Consider the following 19,942-nt stretch of genomic DNA (forward strand, 5'->3'; position numbering starts at 1 on the left):
GATATCTGATCGGAAAGTTCCGAATTTTGAAACTTTCTGATCAGATATCCGATCGATCGATATTTTCTGATTGGATATGACTGGTTTCTTTTTTTTTCTGATTAAAGTGATCGATATAATATCCGTTCGTTACCTTTCACCGGATATTTTTCTCAGTGTTGTCTTGATTTTCTTTCTTTGGTCAATCGATTTAAAATCTTGATGATATCGAAAGTAAGTTTTTACACTTATAAATAACTTACATGTAAATTCAAGTACACTTATAAATAATTTGCATATAAATTCGAGTATATTTATAAATAATTTATATATAAATTCTAAATGAAGGTATATATTCAAGTAATATATTGAGTTAATTAATGTAGTTTTTTAATATTTAGCTAGATGTAATATTTTATTTATAAGAGAAATTATTTATAAGCAGATGATCGAAAGTAATGCTAAATATAAAGTAGGAATACGAATCTTTCTGAAAAACATACATATATAAATTTGAAAAGATATATACATATAATAATGTAATACGTGTTGTTTTAATTTTTATCTTTTGTAGAGAATTCTCAAGATTCTTGGTTTATCTTCTCTCATCTTTGAGAATTCATTAGATGATACATATTATTTTTTATTCGATTTCTATATTTTTTTTTCGAAATAATTTGATACAACTGCTTTAATTTCATTTCCGATATTTGAAAAGACTCGAAAAATCGGAAATGAAAAGTAAAACAATCAAATTATAACAATCAAATCAAATTATATTAATAAAATTAATCTTGTCGTATTGATGAGATAATAAATAAAAGTAGATTCTTATGAAATATGATGTATAATAATGATGTATAATCAATCAATGTTATATTATTTCGCTTATATGTGTTTTGATTTTAAATTTAATAAATATATAAATTATAAATTTGTATTTAAAAAAATCGAAATTTTTCGTATCTTTTACATAATAATAAAATGTGTTTATTTATAACTTATTAATATAAAAATAATATTTGCTATCATTATTTTGCTAAAATATTTATTTGCTGAAATATTCCTTAATAAATTAACAGTTCGTAGTGAGTTGTTAAATTATCACAATTTTTAATGACCACGTTTCTTATATTTTTAATAAAATTAAGAATCAAGTACTAATTAAGTTAGTATTAATTGTAAATTTCTATCTAAGCAAAACGTTTTAAATATATTATTTAATTGTAATGTAGTTAATAGAAATTGGAAATAATTTGGAGAACATTAGAGAAACAACATTAAAGAAAACAAATAAAAAAAGATACTTAGATTTGCAATTTACATACATATATTATTATGTTATATTATTTATTAAGGAATATTAGTAAAAGGTTAATAGTCTGAATTATAATTCTGATTCAAATTTTAAAGATTTCTTGGAATTAATGATTCTTATGAGGTGTTTAATTCTAATTAAATTTCAAAATTTTTCTATGTAGAATGTGGGATGCACATATCATTTCTACGATGTATATTCAACCAGAATCCGCCTTTCGGTATATTTGTTGCATTTTTCTGAAGAATTTCAGAAGAAAGAAGAAGAATTTCAAAGGTAATTTTATACATAATTTCAGTTTATATTGGACTAACAAAATGAGACAACAAGAGTACTTTCAATATAGCAAATCGTTAGACCATGCACATTTTTGATTCAAATCCAAATGATATCTGATGAAATGAATTGTGATACATCTTATTGTTTTTCTCAAAAATCTTTCCGGATAAAATATGTCCTGATTATCGTAGTACTTCTCATCACGATGGATCATAAAAATTCTTGTACTGACAAAAGATTTCTCACTTGATAATGCAGATGGTTGGAGATGGTTGCAGATGATTGAAGCGTTGGTCACTTCTATTTCTAATTGCAATGAGTTATTTAAATAATTGATTTTATTAATATTAATGAAATATTATTAAAATCAATTATTTAAATAACTCATTGTAATTAGAAATAGAAGTGAACAACGCTTATTGCTCAGAATACAAAACCTATAAAAGATAAATGTCTTGAAAGAGAATATTCTATGAAAGTTCCATAAGAAAATTTATTTGTCCATTCTTATGTTATAAATCATTTAATTAATAAAAGTAGAAAAACTTTTCTGATTATTTCAATTAAGTGAAAAGATTTTTAAGGAGAAAATTATCTTTAGAACGAACTTATAAAAATTCTATAATTACAGAGCACAATTTAAATATAATTGAAATAAATAGGTATAAATAATTAATAATTAAGTAATAATTGATTAATTAAGTATAATTGAAATAAACAGGTATAAATAGGTATGGAAATTTAAAGCTTGATACTACAATATCAAATGAAATAAACAACAACAAAACATTAACATAAAATAAAATCTTTATTGATTTCCGCATAATTGCTACTTTTATTGATATTATGTTTATATATATATATATATATATATATATATTATATATTATACATATATATATCTTATATATATATAATATATATCTATATCTTATATATATATAATATGTATAATATATAATATATATAGATCTAATATATATATATCTTATAGATATCTTAGAGATAGATATAATAAAATAGATATAAGATAGAGAAGATGAAAATAGATATAAGAAATAGATATAAGATATAGATATAATATATATATATCTTATATGTATAGATCTTATATAGATAGATATTTTATATATCTCTTTTTCTACAGCTTGTCTACAAACTCGACTATTGGCACTAAGCATCCACTGAGTCCCATTTTTCTTTCATATGGGTACCTTCCTACTGCGCCTACAGAAACAGAATTTTATGTCTTACAAGTTATTGCAATTTTATCATTAATATATTAATACATTAAAAATTACAATGTAATAATTAATGTGTGCAATAATATTACATATTCTCCTGTTTATAAATTAAGTAGATCTTGCTAAACTGAATTAAAAAGTCCTATATCCTTTTACAAATAATTACGCAAAATTTCGAGATATTAATAAGTTGTTTGCAAAACGGTATAGGACTTTTCAATTCGACTTAACGAAATCTACTTATGGTTTTTGGCAGATGATACAACAGACCCCCTGTACACACACACACACGCGCGCGCGCGCGCGCGCACGCGTTTTTGGACGACTAATTTCGTAAAGATATATGTTAAGATATATGTTTATATATGTTAAGAACCATAATTAACTACTACTAACTTCTTTTAACAGTAAAAATACTTTAAATAATATTTTGTAATTATTCTATTAGAATATTAATTTTTTTTATTTTTAAATAATTATCATCATAATAATCATTTCAATAATAATCATTATAAATAATTTAATTAATAACATAAGAAAATAAAATTAATTTTGTGGCCATTTAAATTAATTTCGTGAAAAGTTCGTGTAAGAGAAGTTATTTTATTGTTAGAAGAAATTTTTAAAGTGTTTTACACAACTATTTGATATATATGTGTGCGTGTGCGTGCGTGTGCGTGCGTGCGTGTATACATATAAAATATCCTCTATTATTTAATAAATCTCAATTTCAAAACGAAACAAATGACATACGTATAATGCGATATTTTAATATTTATTTAATGCAAAAATATTGAAAAAATTAAAAGTCTAAATGTGCATTACAATTATTTAAATTGTAACAATTACTCAAATTGTATGTATGATCGTATTAATATACATTATTTCCGAATTGAAAAACTCAAATTAATTTTCTTCTACTTACGTAAGCAAGAAACAATTTTTTTGTTCCTTATTAAGTCAATTGTAATTTATATAATTAGAACATTATTTTAATGTTTGATAAATATCAAAATTATTGAATATTAATGCTAATTTTATGCTAATAATTAAGGCAGGCTAATAATTTGCGTAATTATTTTTTATTATTTCGAGAATTAATTGCTTTGATTACACAGGCTTAGTTCAGTTACAAAAAACAGAGTAGGTGAATCTAATAGATTTTGTGACGCTGAAAATGAATCTGGCCGTAGAATTTTCCCAGCACGTCGGGTTTTTAAGTAATTTAGTTTATATAGTTGAATAGCCCAAAATCACTATTTTGGCCAATTTCATGAATTTATTGTGGAGAAATCAAATTTTTTGAAATAATTCTGCCATGTCATCGTATAGTATTCACTTTCACCTTTCAATTCACTTTCGATTACCGCCGCACAATTTTTTTCGTTGAGATATATAAGTATAAAGTTATAAGAAAATTTACGTTAAAGAAAATTTACATAGACATCAATATGATAGATCCATCATCTTGAAATTTGAAAATTGAACTGATATATGTCAGGTTCAGTTGCCCGAAAAGGTATTGCAAAGAAATATCTAATACAAAATTACATTAATGTCACAATATACGTTTTGCATCTTCTATTAATTATTTTAGAAAGAAGGTTGTTTTTAAATTTGGCGTTGCTTAGATTAGCAGCGAATGAGTTTATTTTTATGCTTGATTGTCGCATTAATCTTTTCTCGAGTGCAAAATAGCTATTACTTATTATTATATTTGATTTCCGCAGTTTAGAAAAGTGAAATTTATATAAAATAATATTCGTGCATTTATATATACATATATAGACAAATTGAAATTTTATGTCTATTCTTGGAATTTATAGCAGTTTATATCACGTATAAATATCTCTTTTATCTTGGATTATTGGACCATTAGGTCGATTAGATACAGCCAATCTTTATTGTCATTATTCAACCTAAGTAAACTTTTGATGATTGTCATGAATATTATATACATGACAAATTAAATATGACCAATTTTTCACGAGTTATTATTTTTATAACAAAAGTAATTATATATTCGAAATTGATTATTTAAGTAGGTTTGATTGTTTTTTTTATTAGATGCTTTTTTTATTAGAAATCGAAGTGACTAATGTGACTTGAAGTATAAAATCTACAAGAAATATGTTATCGAGCGACGCGGTAGCATCGCAAAGCCAAGTACATAAAAAACAGGTCCAAGCATTGAGTTGAGAATCACTATTCTCAATGCGGCGTTACCAAGTAAACTTTCATGTCAAGTAAACTTTCGATTAAGATATTTAATAAACTAAAGCAGTAATAAAAAATCTAACGACATTTGTATTATATAATGTGGATATAAGCTTTCAATTGCGACCAGTTTGAATAAAATTGGTGCAGTCAATTCTGAGAAATGAAGATCGAATATCAGAATTGTGACATTTTTCGTTTTTCTCCAGGTTCAGACTCACGTACATACTATATGTTCGCATACACGCAAAGCGAGTTTGTCCCTCAAGCGGCGTTCACAGTGTGCGTATACGATTATTGCTTCGATATAAAAAAGTTTTAAAATTTCTTATAACAGTGTATAACAGCAATTAATTATTGTAAATAATATCTTATTATAATAATTTATAATAAAATTTAAATATTATATTATAAATTTAATTTTATATAGATATTTATAATAATTTTATAATAATATATTTTTTATACGCTTTTATGAAGGAAATAATATTCTTATAATATTTTAATCGTAATATTAATACTGAAGACCGGTTCTTTTTTATAATTTCTAAGAAAGGATTAAGTATTATATTTTATTGAATACAAGCATACAAAGTTAATTACAATTCATAAAACAAGAAGGTTTTATATAAAATCTTCGAGAATGTATAGTTATAAAATCAGAATTATTAATATTTAATCATATACGCGAGATTGCATTACTTATTAGTTTATTATATGAATACTACGCAAGAGAAAAAATGTACTTTCTTCCTTTATTCGGGCTTATCAAATAGCTCTGCTACATGTACTGCGCACCGTATAGCCGTCATAGTCTTTTCATCATTGCTTCCTGATTGGGCTTCATATAAAATATGCAATTAATATATGCAATTTGAAATAAAGTAAGTTGTTGAAAATAATTCAGCTTTACAAAATAATTACACTATGTATAATTTTAATGAATATTATTTATAATATAGAAGAAGAAAATTTTCTTTTAAATATAATTTCTAATTGTAAAGCAAAAAAATTATAGATTATTAAAAGAATTACTACATACTGAATATCTATATGTTTTATTTACCTTGCTGAAAACATGTGGTGGAGATGTCTTTTGCTTCCTTCAACTTGGCCGCATCGGAAATGAGTTTATCATAATTAGCAAAAAGTTTTTCTTTGTTGACTAAACCTTGTTCGTCGATCTGAAAGATCGATAAAATTGTATTATTTATTTATTATTAACAAATTTCAAAAAGATATAAGTTTGCAAAAATCATTCAAGTAATATATATTTTTAAAAAATATGCTATTAAAGCGATTGAAGATATATATTTTTGTATAATTAATATAACAACTATATTTATACGATACATTATACGATACATATAATTGTAAATTACGATCGAAAAATTTCATGAAATTAAATGAAAACATGTAATATTATCTTTTAAATGTAAACATGTAATATTATCTTTTATGTCTTTTATTCTCCTTTACAAAATGTGAAAGATCACATCAGTTTGTAAATAACTCATTGCTGTAATTGTGAATCGCTTTTACTTCATTTTTAAGAACTTTAATTGTAAACAATTCCAATAGTAAAGCAATTGCTTAAATGTATAATATTATTACACACACACATATAACACATATAACACACACACACACACACACACACACACACACACACACACACACACACATACACACGCATACGCAAATAATAATTCAAATTATGTATTTTTTTTAAATCTGTAATTATACAGAGTCTGATAACTTTTTGCGAAGGGTGGAGGTAAATTGGCTCAAATTAAGAAGAAAGGTCATCTACTGTTTTGTGATATTCGTAATAATTAATGAAAAATTAATTAAAGAAGCTCAGCCAATCCATGCAAATATAAGCATGCGACGAAGCGGTGGGGGACACACTCCAAAACATGATGGCGGCGCGCGGCATTTCAGCGTTACGTTTAGTGAGTAAGGTCCGCTCACCTCTTCGTCGAGTAACTAATATCAAGTTACAGTGGGACGGCCTTTTTCGTCGCGTGCTCATCCTTGTACAGATTAGCTGAGCTTCTTTAATTAATTTTTCGTTAATTATTGCGAATATCACAGTAAAACAGTAGAAGACCTTTTTCCTTAATTTGATTTGATCTACCTTCGCACTTCGGGATTACAAAAAGTTATCAGACACCCTGTATAATAAATATATGTCTGCAATCATATAAATGTATACATTGCTGTTGTTGTTTTATAAAGGAAAAATTTATTTCTCACTTTATAAATAAATTAACTATGTGTCGCAATTAATTTTAAGATTTTCCTTTAGTAATACTATTATTATTTTAATTTTCCAAATTCTTTTTCATTACAAAAATTAGCATGCCAATAATTAATTGTTAATACTCCAAATTGGTTGCGAGTAAAAATAATCGATAATTATGCTGCTAAACAAAATTTTAAAACAAATTAAAATTAAATTTTATTAAAATTTAAATTTGAATATGATTTAGATATTATAAATGTTGGAATCGATATACTAATATTGAAAATTATATTAAGAATTAGTAAAGAAATGTTATAATTTTTATTATTTTGACATATTTATAATTAATTTTATTTATTGTACAAAATAATAAATCACTTCTTCTTTACTTCGGTACAAAAATTTTTATATCTTTTATTATTTGAACTTAGATACTTAAATACCTTATCATGTTTTAACTTTATTTATATTACAGTTTGTTTCTCTAATTTTTATGTGTATATACATACGTACCACTTTGTCCTTTTCCATTACACATTTAATTACTTCTGGTGTCCATTCTAAAATATATAAATTACAAATTTAATAATACAACTTCATGTATGCATGTATAATTTGACAATTAAATTTATATAAATGTGAAGTTATTTAAAATTATTTAAATATAACAATTTATTTATTAACTATTTGTTTAATGTTATCTTCTGCAAAGCATAATCGTTAATGCAAAAAATTTGTAGCATATTAAATTAGTTTTAATATATTAATATTACTAATTTGAAGAAAAAAAATTTTATCTTAATTTTATCTCTCTTTCCTACTTTGAAAAAAAAAATATTAAGGTGTTTTGAAAACGTCTATTGTGATTATATTTATGATAAAAGTTATATTTGAAAATTGTGAAATACAAATTTTTTATTCAATAAATTTTTTAATTTATAGTTTATATTTATTTAATTCCAATATTTAATTGTGACATTATCGATTTACCCTGCACATTAAATTCTTTGATACAACTTGCATAATTATTGTACGACTGTGTTACTTGAGGATCAACAGCATAGGAAATTGTCTGAAAAATTTAAAGGAGAAAGAGAATTACTATCTTCATATTTTCTGTTACTATTCATATGTATATCATTATTATTCCTATATATGTATATCATTATTATTCCTATATTCTCATTCTTATTTTTAATATTATCAATATTATTTAACTTTATATTGTATCTCTAGTTTTCAATGTTGACAAGTTATTTCAAATATTATTGGGCAGACTAATTACATTTAATATGTATGCACATATATTTCATATTTATTTAAAAAAGATTTTATTTTTTATCTATTTGTATTAAAAAGGAAATATTTATTGATCATATATAAAAAAATACCAGAATCAGTACTTTTACAAAAGAAATTCAAGTACATACAAATCAATGTGTATACGCGTGCATGCGCGCATGTGTATGTAAAAAAATATATTATTGTATACATTATATATACATTAATATATTAACATGATACATAAAATTATAAATGAATCTATAATTTATACATATACAGGGTGTAAAAACCGTCTATCAAGCAAATAGCGTTATTCCTGATTAAAAATCGAGTCGAAAAGTCCTGAATCATTTTTTTCTATAATACTTGATAAAGAGGTAATTATTGAATAAAGTTACGCCAATAAGCATCGATCTTTAGTCGGGCACACGTCAGTGAGCCGCGTGCCTGATATATATATATATATATATAATTCCTAATTTCTCAATATGTTGTAATTTTCCAATTTTCTATTTTCTACAATTCATGATAAAATTAAAGATAAATAGTACATAAATAAATAAATATATATGTGGAATCGATGAAAGTTGTGTCGACAAGTGTTTATTTAATAAGACCGTTAGCTTGACGTATAACAGCTTATTTTGATAGCAGCTTAATACAAGGACATTTGCCAGCGATCGAAGCTTCGAGATGTCTCTATGACTCGGCAAAATTGCGGTATATATATATGACACCTCGAGAAGGACCAGCTCTCTTCAGAATCAGACAGTAGACGAAATATAGTTCGCAGTATAGAATATAATAAACTTGCTTTTCTATTAGAATTTGACGTGTGATCGTTTCTGGCCCCTGAGCCTGCTTTCCTAAGTCTCCCAGAATTCTTTTTTTTATCTTTATTAATCATAAAAATTCTATTTATCCTACAATTTTGGGGGCTCAGCCGGGATAGTTGCGAGTTGAGGGATAGCGAGCAAGAGCAGTGGGAGGAATTTTTGTGAGTGAGTGGCGGAAGACTGATTCATAACGAGAACGCCAACTACGAATCTTGTCAACGGTGACGAAAAAAGCTACGACGATCAAATAGGAAGTAATTATCCAAGTAAGACAGAGAACATGGAGAAAAATCTGAACGACCTTACGGTTAATGAATTGAAGGAGATCTTGCGAGAGATGAGTCTGTCCACGGTGGGCGTAAAGACAGAACTAGTGGCCAGAATATTGGAAAAAGATCCTGCGGGCAGGTGGACGTTGCGGAGGACAGGAGACAGGGAGAGTCAGCGAGTGGAGGATCGGGAGAGACCGAGCGTGGCAAGTGTGGGCGGCGATGATTCGGAGCGTCTTCGGCGAGAGATGGAACTTTGTCGGTGAGAAAAGGAGCAGGTAGAGCGAGAGCTAGCGTTAGCACGGCAAGAAATGGAATTGTTGAGACGTATGGGAAATGCGGATGGCGAGCGGCATGAGTCGGCGAGCGATGCAGGAATGAGGAGATCAACGGTGTCCCATGAACCAATGGCGATAAATATAAGCGCAATTACAAGCCTATTGGGATATTTCGAGGGCGATAGCGAGATGTTTGAGGCATGGGAGAAGCGCGTTAGATCTCTTCGGGATGCTTACGGATTGTCGGATGATTTGGCGAGAATTATGATTGGATCGCGTCTGAAGGGTAAAGCACAGGAGTGGTCCCACTCAAATCCGAGTTATATCGAAATAACTGTCGATGAGCTTTTGAAGGAGATAAGAAACATGTTTTTCTTTAAGCCAAGTAGAATTTGTGAGAAAGCAGTTTGAACAGCGCGTGTGGCGTAAGGACGAAACCTTCAACGAGTATTTACATCAGAAAATTATAATGGGCAATCGGATCGGGATCGACGAAGATGAGATGATTGAGTACGTAATTGAAGAGATTCCCGATCCAATTCTGCGAGACCAGGCGAGAGTTCAACGACTTAGAACGAGGGAGATGCTGTTGGAGGCGTTCGAGAGAGTGTCACTGCGTGGAAGGGATCAGCGAGGTGCCCTGCGGAATGTGAAGGATCGTCGAGCACAGGGAGGCGTTGTAGAAGAGAATCAGGATGTGAGAACTGCGAAGCGGTGTCATAACTGCGGAGCGCAAGGACATTATGCGATAGATTGTCCGTCTAAAGCGAAAGGTATGAGATGTTTTAATTGTAAAGAATTTGGTCATATCGTAGCAAACTGCCGAAAGAAAAATATTAGCGAAATAAAAAATATGATTGATATTTCTAGACCGAATCGCAAACGTTTTAAGAATGTAAAGATTAACGATATAAATTTGATGGCTATAATAGATACTGGTAGTGATTTGTCATTGATGCGTGAAGAGCAGTACGTGAAGTTGGGATCTCCGAATTTAACGCGTCGAGAAATTATGTTTCGCGGAATAGGCGCGGAAAATTATAAGACTATCGGTCAATTCGATATAGAAATTGAAATTGATGGCGAATGTTTCACAATAAGTCTGTCAGTTGTGCCGAATAACTTAATGCGTTATGATTTGCTTCTTGGAACTGATTTTCTCGATAGAGTAAATTTATACGTTGAAGAAGGAAAAAGTACGATTCGAAAACCACGTTCGGAGACTCAGATTTCGAACGACCTTCCCGAAATATTCGAAATCGATTCGAAATTCGATATTCGTGCTAGCGATAATAGCGATATTGATTTGACGTGCGTACCCACCGAACATAGAAGCATCATAGCAGATTTAATTAGTAATTATAATCCGAACAAAAAGCGCGAAGTAAAGTTTGAGATGACTATAGTTCTTAGAGACAACAAACCGATATATCAGAGACCTAGACGATTGTCACCTGCGGAGAAAGAAAAGGTAAATTCACATGTAAATGGTTGGCTGAGGGTATTATTCAGCCGTCGCTTTCGGAATATGCGAGTCCGGTAGTGTTAGTTAAAAAGAAAACGGGTGAAACGAGATTATGTATCGATTATAGCTTAATAAGAAGGTAATAAAAGATCGATTTCTGTTACCGTTAATCGATGATCAGTTGGATGCACTATAGGGAGCTACAATATTTAGCACTATCGATTTGAAAAACGGCTTTTTCCACGTACCTATAGAGAAAGATAGTAGAAAATACACCTCGTTTGTAGTGCCGGATGGACAATATGAATTTCTTTATGCTCCTTTCGGTTTGTGTAATTCACCCGCAGTGTTTCAAAAATTCATAAATCAGATATTTAAAGATCTAATTAGAAACGGTATAGTTCTCATATACGTGGACGATGTAATCATCCCGTCTTTAAATTTTGAGAAGGCATTAATAAATCTTAGAGAGACTCTGTGTGTTGCCGAGAGTTACGGGTTGAATATCAATTGGAAAAAGTGTAGATTTTTACAGACAAATCGAATTTTTAGGACATATTATTGAAAACGGCACGATACGTCCAACCGAAACTAAAACTGATGCTGTAATGAAATTTACGCAGCCCGAAAACGTAAAGCAAATACAGAGTTTTTTGGGGTTAGCCGGATATTTTCGCAAATTTATCAGAAATTATGCCGTAACAGCTAGACCGTTGAGTGATTTGTTGAAAACGAATGTGAAATTTGAGTTCGGCAGAAAAGAAAGGGAAGCCTTTAATCGATTAAAACTCATATTAAGCACTAAGCCGATATTGAAATTGTATAAACAAAAAGCAGAAACGGAATTGCACACAGATGCCTCTATGTACGGTTACGGCGCTATATTATTTCAGAAATGCGACGAGGATAATGCGTTACATCCGATATATTACGCGAGTGGTAAGACGACCGAGGCTGAGATGAAATACACGAGTTATGAGTTAGAAACTTTAGATAATTAAAGCACTACGAAAATTTAGAATTTATTTATTAGGAATCACTTTTAAAATTGTAACTGATTGTCAAACGTTCTCGTTAACAATGAATAAAAAAGATTTATGTTCGCGTTGCTAGATGGGCTTTATTACTCGAGAAGTTTGATTATATTATTGTACATCGGCCAGGCAAAAACATGATACATTGAGCCGATATCCGTTACCAAGTAATTTATTGATAGATGAATCAGAGGACAGTATTATCGTGAGAATTCGAATAGCTTAACAAAGGGATGCGAATATAAGAAGTATTTATTTACAAGCGGACAAAGGAGAACGTGATGGTTATATTGCGAGAAATGGATTATTATTTAAGGAGAACAATAGCGATTTACCAGCTAGTAGTACCAAAATGTTTACAATCACAGATAGCTCGGCAGATTCATGAAAACGGTCACTTTGCGGTCGAAAAGACGGAAGCGTTAATAAAGCGAAATTATTGGTTCCCAAATATGCGAAATACGATTGAAAAAATCATTCGAAACTGCATAAATTGTATTTTGTCGAATAGAAAGACAGGCAAATTAGATGGCTACTTGAATCCTATACCCAAGGGCAATGTACCTCTCGAAACTTATCATATCGATCATCTTGGACCACTACCGTCGACTAAAAAAAGATACCGTTATATTTTCGTAACTGTTGACGCGTTCTCTAAATTCGTATGGTTGTTTGGAACGCGATCAACCGGTTCATCGGAAGTTTTGGACAAATTAAGTAAATTAGCTAATATTTTTGGTAATCTGAAAAGAATTATCTCGGATAGGGGAACCGCTTTTACATCGAATGAGTTTCGTGAGTATTGTCAAAGCGAGAATATTCAACACGTACTTGTTACTACAGGTGTTCCGCGAGCAAACGGTCAAGTAGAAAGAATAAACCGAACATTGATACCGATTATAACTAAGTTAACGGCTCCAAAACCAGAGGAATGGCATAAATATCTAAATCGAACACAGCAATATTTAAACGCAAACCAAGTCGAAGTACCGGTAAAACTCCATTTGAATTAATGTTTGGAACGGACATAAGATTGAGAGAAAATCCCGAAATTAGAGAAATAATTGAAAGCGAATGGGAAGTGGCATTCCATGAGGATCGAGATGAACTGAGAGAACAAGCGCGGAAATGTATAATGCGTACTCAAGAAGAAAATAAACGTAGTTATAATAAACATCGGAAGAAAGCGAAACAATAACAACATTACAAAATAATGAGAAGAATCAATTGGTGTAAAGAAAAGACATAGTTATTTTTAAGAAAAAATATGTAATTGTTAATTGCAAATTACATATTTTTTTTCGAAACAACTATGAGTTTTCTTTACACCAATTGATTCTTCTCATTATTTTGTACATAAAAGTATTAAGGTAAAATAATCGAAAAATGAATATTTTACAAGATATTTTACGGTTTATGTAAAATTAAAAAATGATTTCAAGCCTCATAACTTGGAAAGTACTTAATGAAAACTAACTTAATTATAGTGTTTTGGAAAGCTCTTGAGATGAACTACAAGAATATGCAAAAGCATATAGGGTGTCCCATTTAAAAAGTTGGAGCTGACTTTCGCGTGTCCTTCAGGTGGCGCTTCAAGATCAAACTAATGACACCATCTTATGTCCCCCTTGAAACCATACAACTTTTGTCTAAAACATTTTTCTCTATCTTGCTTAGGTTCCGAGAAATTTAGGTAGTCGGATTAAAATGAAACATCCTGTATATACAGGGTGTTCAAAAAGTCCCGGTACGGGGGAATAACTCGAAAAGTAAGGGTCGGACAAAGAAACTTTTCGGACAAAAGTTGTAGGGCTTACTCCGAGCTTCTATCTCGTGACCTTGAGTTTGACCTTGAGCTTGACCTTCAAGGTTATTTGAAGGTCAAAGTGTTTTTTTAAAATGGGAACCCCTATTTTTGATTGTATATTCTTATAGCTGATCTCGAGAGCTTTCCAAAACACTATAATAAAATATTTTTCCCTCAAGCATTTATCGAGTTATAAGGCTTCAAATCATTTCTTAATTTTACATAAACCGTAAAATATCTTGTAAAATATTCACTTTTCGATTATTTTACCTTAATACTTTTATGTACAAAATAATGAGAGGAATCAATTGGTGTAAAGAAAACATACAATTGTTTTTAAGAAAAAATATGTAATTGTTAATTGCAAATTACATATTTTTTCTTCGGAACAATTATGTGTTTTTTTTTAGAGATTTTTTATACAATCAAAAATAGGGGTTCCCATTTAAAAAAAACACATTGACCTTCAAATAACCTTGAAGGTCAAGCTCAAGGTCAAACTCAAGGTCACGAGATAAAAGCTCGGAGTAAGCCCTACAACTTTTGTCGGAAAAGTTTCTTTGTCCGACCCTTACTTTTCGAGTTATTCCGCCGTACCGGGACTTTTTGAACACCCTGTATATATATATATATATATACAGGGTGTCCGTCGATTTTCGACCAAAATGAAATAAATAAGTAGATTGGCTCGAATTAAAAAGGAATGACCTGTATTGTTTTGGGATTTTCGCAATAATTAACGAAATATTAAATAAAAAAGATCGGCCAATCTGCGTGAGTAAAAGCGCGCGGCGACGAGAGTCGTCCCACCGTAGTCCGATACTATGAGCGCGGCGAAGCGGTGGGCGGGTCGCTCTTCGAGACATGATGGTGGTTTGCGATATATCGCAATACCGCGCCGAAAAATGACCCGTCCCCCCTTTTCGTGGCGAGAAAATGATGCGCTATCATTTCCACACCACCTTGCGGTAGATAGCATGGTGCGCTTTTTTTATAGTGGTTTCCCCCATAGGCCTATTCCACTCTCAATTTAAAAATTATTCAAAATGCCATTTACTATACGCTGAATATATCGTAAATGTAAAAAATTAACGGACAGTACCTTTACAAAAATTGATTCGTGATTGAAAATCCCTCGATAAAATGTATTGCACACGTTGATAATGTGATACGATGATAAAATTCTTCAAGAATCCTTTCTTCATCTCGTACACGAAGACGCACTGCTGGACCGGTTATCCCGATATTATGCACGACACTCAGTTTCACATAATTATTGCACAACACGTAAAATTGTACGGCCACTTGGTTTTCGTGCACGCCCGAGAAATGATTCCATGTAAATTGCAGCCGCACGATAAGTATTTTCTCCCGCTAGTCCGTATGCCACAATCATATCCGTATATTCCTGCAGAGTACACTTCATTTTCTCTGTTAATTTACTACGCAAACACAAGATTTTTATTAAAACGTCTTAGCTCTCGCACGCTGTTACCAGACTGCGTACGCCAGCAGCACGCAACTACAGCTGACAGCTGAGCGGACATGGGAGTGTAAGCGTACGTGTGAGTTCGACGCCTGCGCACTATGATTACATTCACATGTCCGCTCAGCTGTAGTTGCGTGCTGCTGGCGTACGCAGTCTGGTAACAGCGTGCGAGAGCTAAGACGTTTTAATAAAAATCTTGTGTTTGCGTAGTAAATTAACAGAGAAAATGAAGTGTACTCTGCAGGAATATACGGATATGATTGTGGCATACGGACTAGCGGGAGAAAATACTTATCGTGCGGCTGCAATTTACATGGAATCATTTCTCGGGCGTGCACGAAAACCAAGTGGCCGTACAATTTTACGTGTTGTGCAATAATTATGTGAAACTGAGTGTCGTGCATAATATCGGGATAACCGGTCCAGCAGTGCGTCTTCGTGTACGAGATGAAGAAAGGATTCTTGAAGAATTTTATCATCGTATCACATTATCAACGTGTGCAATACATTTTATCGAGGGATTTTCAATCACGAATCAATTTTTGTAAAGGTACTGTCCGTTAATTTTTTACATTTACGATATATTCAGCGTATAGTAAATGGCATTTTGAATAATTTTTAAATTGAGAGTGGAATAGGCCTATGGGGGAAACCACTATAAAAAAAGCGCACCATGCTATCTACCGCAAGGTGGTGTGGAAATGATAGCGCATCATTTTCTCGCCACGAAAAGGGGGGACGGGTCATTTTTCGGCGCGGTATTGCGATATATCGCAAACCACCATCATGTCTCGAAGAGCGACCCGCCCACCGCTTCGCCGCGCTCATAGTATCGGACTACGGTGGGACGACTCTCGTCGCCGCGCGCTTTTACTCACGCAGATTGGCCGATCTTTTTTATTTAATATTTCGTTAATTATTGCGACAATCTCAAAACAATACAGGTCATTCCTTCTTAATTCGAGCCAATCTACTTATTTATTTCATTTTGGTCGAAAATCGACGGACACCCTGTATATATATATATATATATATATACATATATATATATATATATATATATATATATATATATATATTAATGATTGTAGAACAAATAATAATAAGAAAACTAAAAATGAAAATAATTTATTTATAAGCATATTTTTGTCCCTATAATATTATTTAAACTAAATAAAATTTTATTTTTATTGATTTTATTGTAGTTTTAAATTGATATGTGAAATAAAATTTCAAATTCTCGAAACAGAGCAGATTATCTTTAAGGAATAAGGGACTAAATTTACAAATTTTTTTAAGGGATTAAATTTACAAATGTTTTGAATTTCTTACAATTTAGGCGAATTTCAATAAAAGATTTTAAATAAAAATTTTTATGTAACGGTTTTTTTGTTATTATATAAATTATAATTTATTTTTTTGACTTATTGTATATATGAAGCTTATTCAATATTTTTCACAAGTTTTCTTAAGTTCTTTCTGTATCTATACGATTATAATAATTAAAGAGAAGAATCAATATAGAACGAAAATCATATTTAGCGACAATTACAATAGATCGTTACATAATTTGTATATTATGATATAGAAAGATACGACATTAGTGTTTATAAAAATTTGTACAGAGAGATATTAAATTTAACAGAATCAAATTTTTAATTTTAACAAAAATTCTATTGTAGTTATAATATATCAAAATTCCAGAGTGCAGGAAGAGCGCGAAAAAGTAGGAGTACAATATTGCATATTTTCTTTAATGATGTAAATAAAGAAAAAAAATAGCAAAATTATTTTTTTCATTTGATCACATATTGTCTCAGAAACGGCTAATTCATATATTATTTTCCACTTACCAGGAAACACGCCACAAGTGCAAGAGTTTTCATTTTATTTGTTTGGAATGTAAGATATACCGATTCCAGTTCCCTCGACTACTTCAACTGATATGAACGCATGAATATTTCAGTTGTATTTATATGTTGTACTTATTACGTGTTGTATTTATATGTTGTACTTATTACGTGTTGTATTTATAAAAACTGGTTGATAATATAAAATGAAATGAATTGCATATTGTAGAAACGTGCGCATAAATCTACATATTAATAGATGATGTAATTGTTGACCAAGTAATTTGATTTAATCGATTTCTTGACATCATAATAATTCTTGACATTGAATAATAATTAAGCGAAATAAAAAAGAACTTAGATGAAGAAAATGTAAAATGTTCGCTATTTATTTTTAATATAAAAATGAAATTAACATCAAGTAATCTATAAATTTTATGTTCTATATAAATATATAAATAATATAAATAATATAATAATATAAATAATATATAAATTCTATATAAATATATTGAAAACAATATTAGTCAAGAAAAATAAAAGTTAAAAATAAAAGAAAATCCGTGTACACACACACACACACACACACACACACACACACACACACACACACACACACACACATACACATATGTTTATACAGGGTGTTTCAGACCCGTATCATTCATTTAAAAACTAGAGAAATGGTTATTTCAAAAAAGTAAAAACATTTGTATTATAAATCGGGTGCGCCCTATCGAATGGTGATATTTTCAACTTCTGGTTCCGGCCGGAAATAGGATTCAGACCGGAAGTGTCCAGTGATTCAGACCATTTTTTTAAAATGGAAATTAAACCCTATTTTTCTCCTATTTTCATTGCATATTCTTGTAGCACCCCTATTTTTCATTGCATATTCTTGTAGCTTATCTCAAAAGCTTTCCAAAACACTATAATAAATTATTTTTGCATAAAGTACTTTTCGAGTTATGAGGCTTGAAATCATTTTTTAATTTTACATAAACCATAAAATATCTTGTAAAATATTCATTTTTCGATTATCTCACCTTAATACTTTTATGTACAAAATAATGAGAGGAATTGGTGTAAAGAAAACATACAGTTGTTTTAAAGAAAAAAATATGGAATTGTTAATTGCAAATTACATATTTTTTCTTGATGTTTTGTTTATATGTTTATATAAACTTTTTCTCTTATTTTTGTCTCTTGAATCTACTATTGCAATACTTCCCTTTTTAGGATACACCCTGTATATATATTGTGTGTGTGTATGTGTGTGTGTGTGTGCGCGCGCGCGTGCGGGTGCGTGTGTGTGTGTGGTTGTGTATGTGTATATATGTATGAATAAATTGCGTGGAAGATAATTATTACAATAATTATTGTCATTATCGTGGAAGATAATTATTACAATAATTATTGTCTTGGAAGAACGGATTTTATAATTAAGTATATTTCTCTTTTACATACAAAATAATTTTTTTGTTTAAGAACTCAATCAAGTTTATGCAGTATAAAAGTCAAGAATGATTAACATAAATAATCTCTTTAAAAAGGAAAATGTCAGTTCTTGTAAATTTTTTTTTATTGCTGATAATTATCAATATTTGCATTGTAAATATATCTTCACTGAGAAAAATTTTTTCTCAAAAATCTCTCTGGATAAAATCTGTCCTGATTATCGTAGTATTTCTCATCATGATGGATCATAAAATTTCTTGTACATGACAAAAGATTCCTCACTTGACAATGCAGATGGTTGGAGATGGTTGCAGATGATTGAAGCGTTGGTCACTTCTATTTCTAATTGCAATGAGTTATTTAAATAATTGATTTTATTAATATTAATAAAATATTATTAAAATCAATTATTTAAATAACTCATTGTAATTAGAAATAGAAGTGATCAACGCTTATTGCTCAGAATACAAAACCTATAAAAGATAAATGTCTTGAAAGAGAATATTCTATAAAAGTTCTATAAGAAAATTTATTTGTTCATTCTTATGTTATAAATCATTTAATTAATAAAAGTAGAAAAACTTTTCTGATTATTTCAATTAAATGAAAAGATTTTTAAGGAAAAAAATTATCTTTAGAACGAACTTATAAAAATTCTATAATTACAGAGCACAATTTAAGTATAATTGAAATAAATAGGTATAAATAGGTATGGAAATTTAAAACTTAATACTACAATATCAAATGAAATAAACAACAAGAAAACATTAACATAAAATAAAATCTTTATTGATTTCCGCATAATTGCTACTTTTATTGATATTATGTTTTTATACATATATATATATATATATATATATATATATATATATTATATATTATACATA

The 19,942-nt window shown here is 29.7% G+C and overlaps 1 protein-coding gene and 1 long non-coding RNA gene across 2 annotated transcripts; one reads left to right on the forward strand and one right to left on the reverse strand.

The window, feature by feature from the left end:
* Positions 1-140: 140 nt before the first annotated feature.
* On the forward strand, positions 141-2,844 carry LOC112637364. Its single transcript, XR_003122519.1, has 3 exons — positions 141-213; positions 1,461-1,573; positions 2,724-2,844. It is a non-coding gene; the product is annotated as an uncharacterized LOC112637364 (long non-coding RNA).
* A 2,751-nt stretch (positions 2,845-5,595) lies between these two features.
* On the reverse strand, positions 5,596-17,725 carry LOC105253669. Its single transcript, XM_025406852.1, has 5 exons — positions 17,601-17,725; positions 8,276-8,357; positions 7,799-7,845; positions 6,104-6,221; positions 5,596-5,878 (listed from the first exon to the last, which is right to left on the reverse strand). Exons 1-5 carry the CDS (start codon positions 17,631-17,633, stop codon positions 5,793-5,795), a joined length of 366 nt encoding a protein of 121 aa, XP_025262637.1. The 5' UTR covers positions 17,634-17,725; the 3' UTR covers positions 5,596-5,792.
* Between the last annotated feature and the right edge of the window lie 2,217 nt (positions 17,726-19,942).

The sequence above is a fragment of the Camponotus floridanus genome, unplaced genomic scaffold (assembly GCF_003227725.1).
Source record: "Camponotus floridanus strain SB8 unplaced genomic scaffold, Cflo_v7.5 scaffold159, whole genome shotgun sequence".
In the NCBI taxonomy this organism is placed as follows: Eukaryota; Metazoa; Arthropoda; class Insecta; order Hymenoptera; family Formicidae; genus Camponotus; species Camponotus floridanus.

Bases quoted from the DNA above. Each gene is read 5' to 3' on its own strand.
- LOC105253669 (XM_025406852.1), bottom strand. From the start codon at position 17,633: ATGAAAACTCTTGCACTTGTGGCGTGTTTCCTG. The intron at 6,222-7,798 runs GTACGTATGTAT...TCGATCTTTCAG, and splicing joins TAATGGAAAAGGACAAAGTG to ATCGACGAACAAGGTTTAGT. The intron at 5,879-6,103 runs GTAAATAAAACA...TTTTATATGAAG, and splicing joins CACCACATGTTTTCAGCAAG to CCCAATCAGGAAGCAATGAT.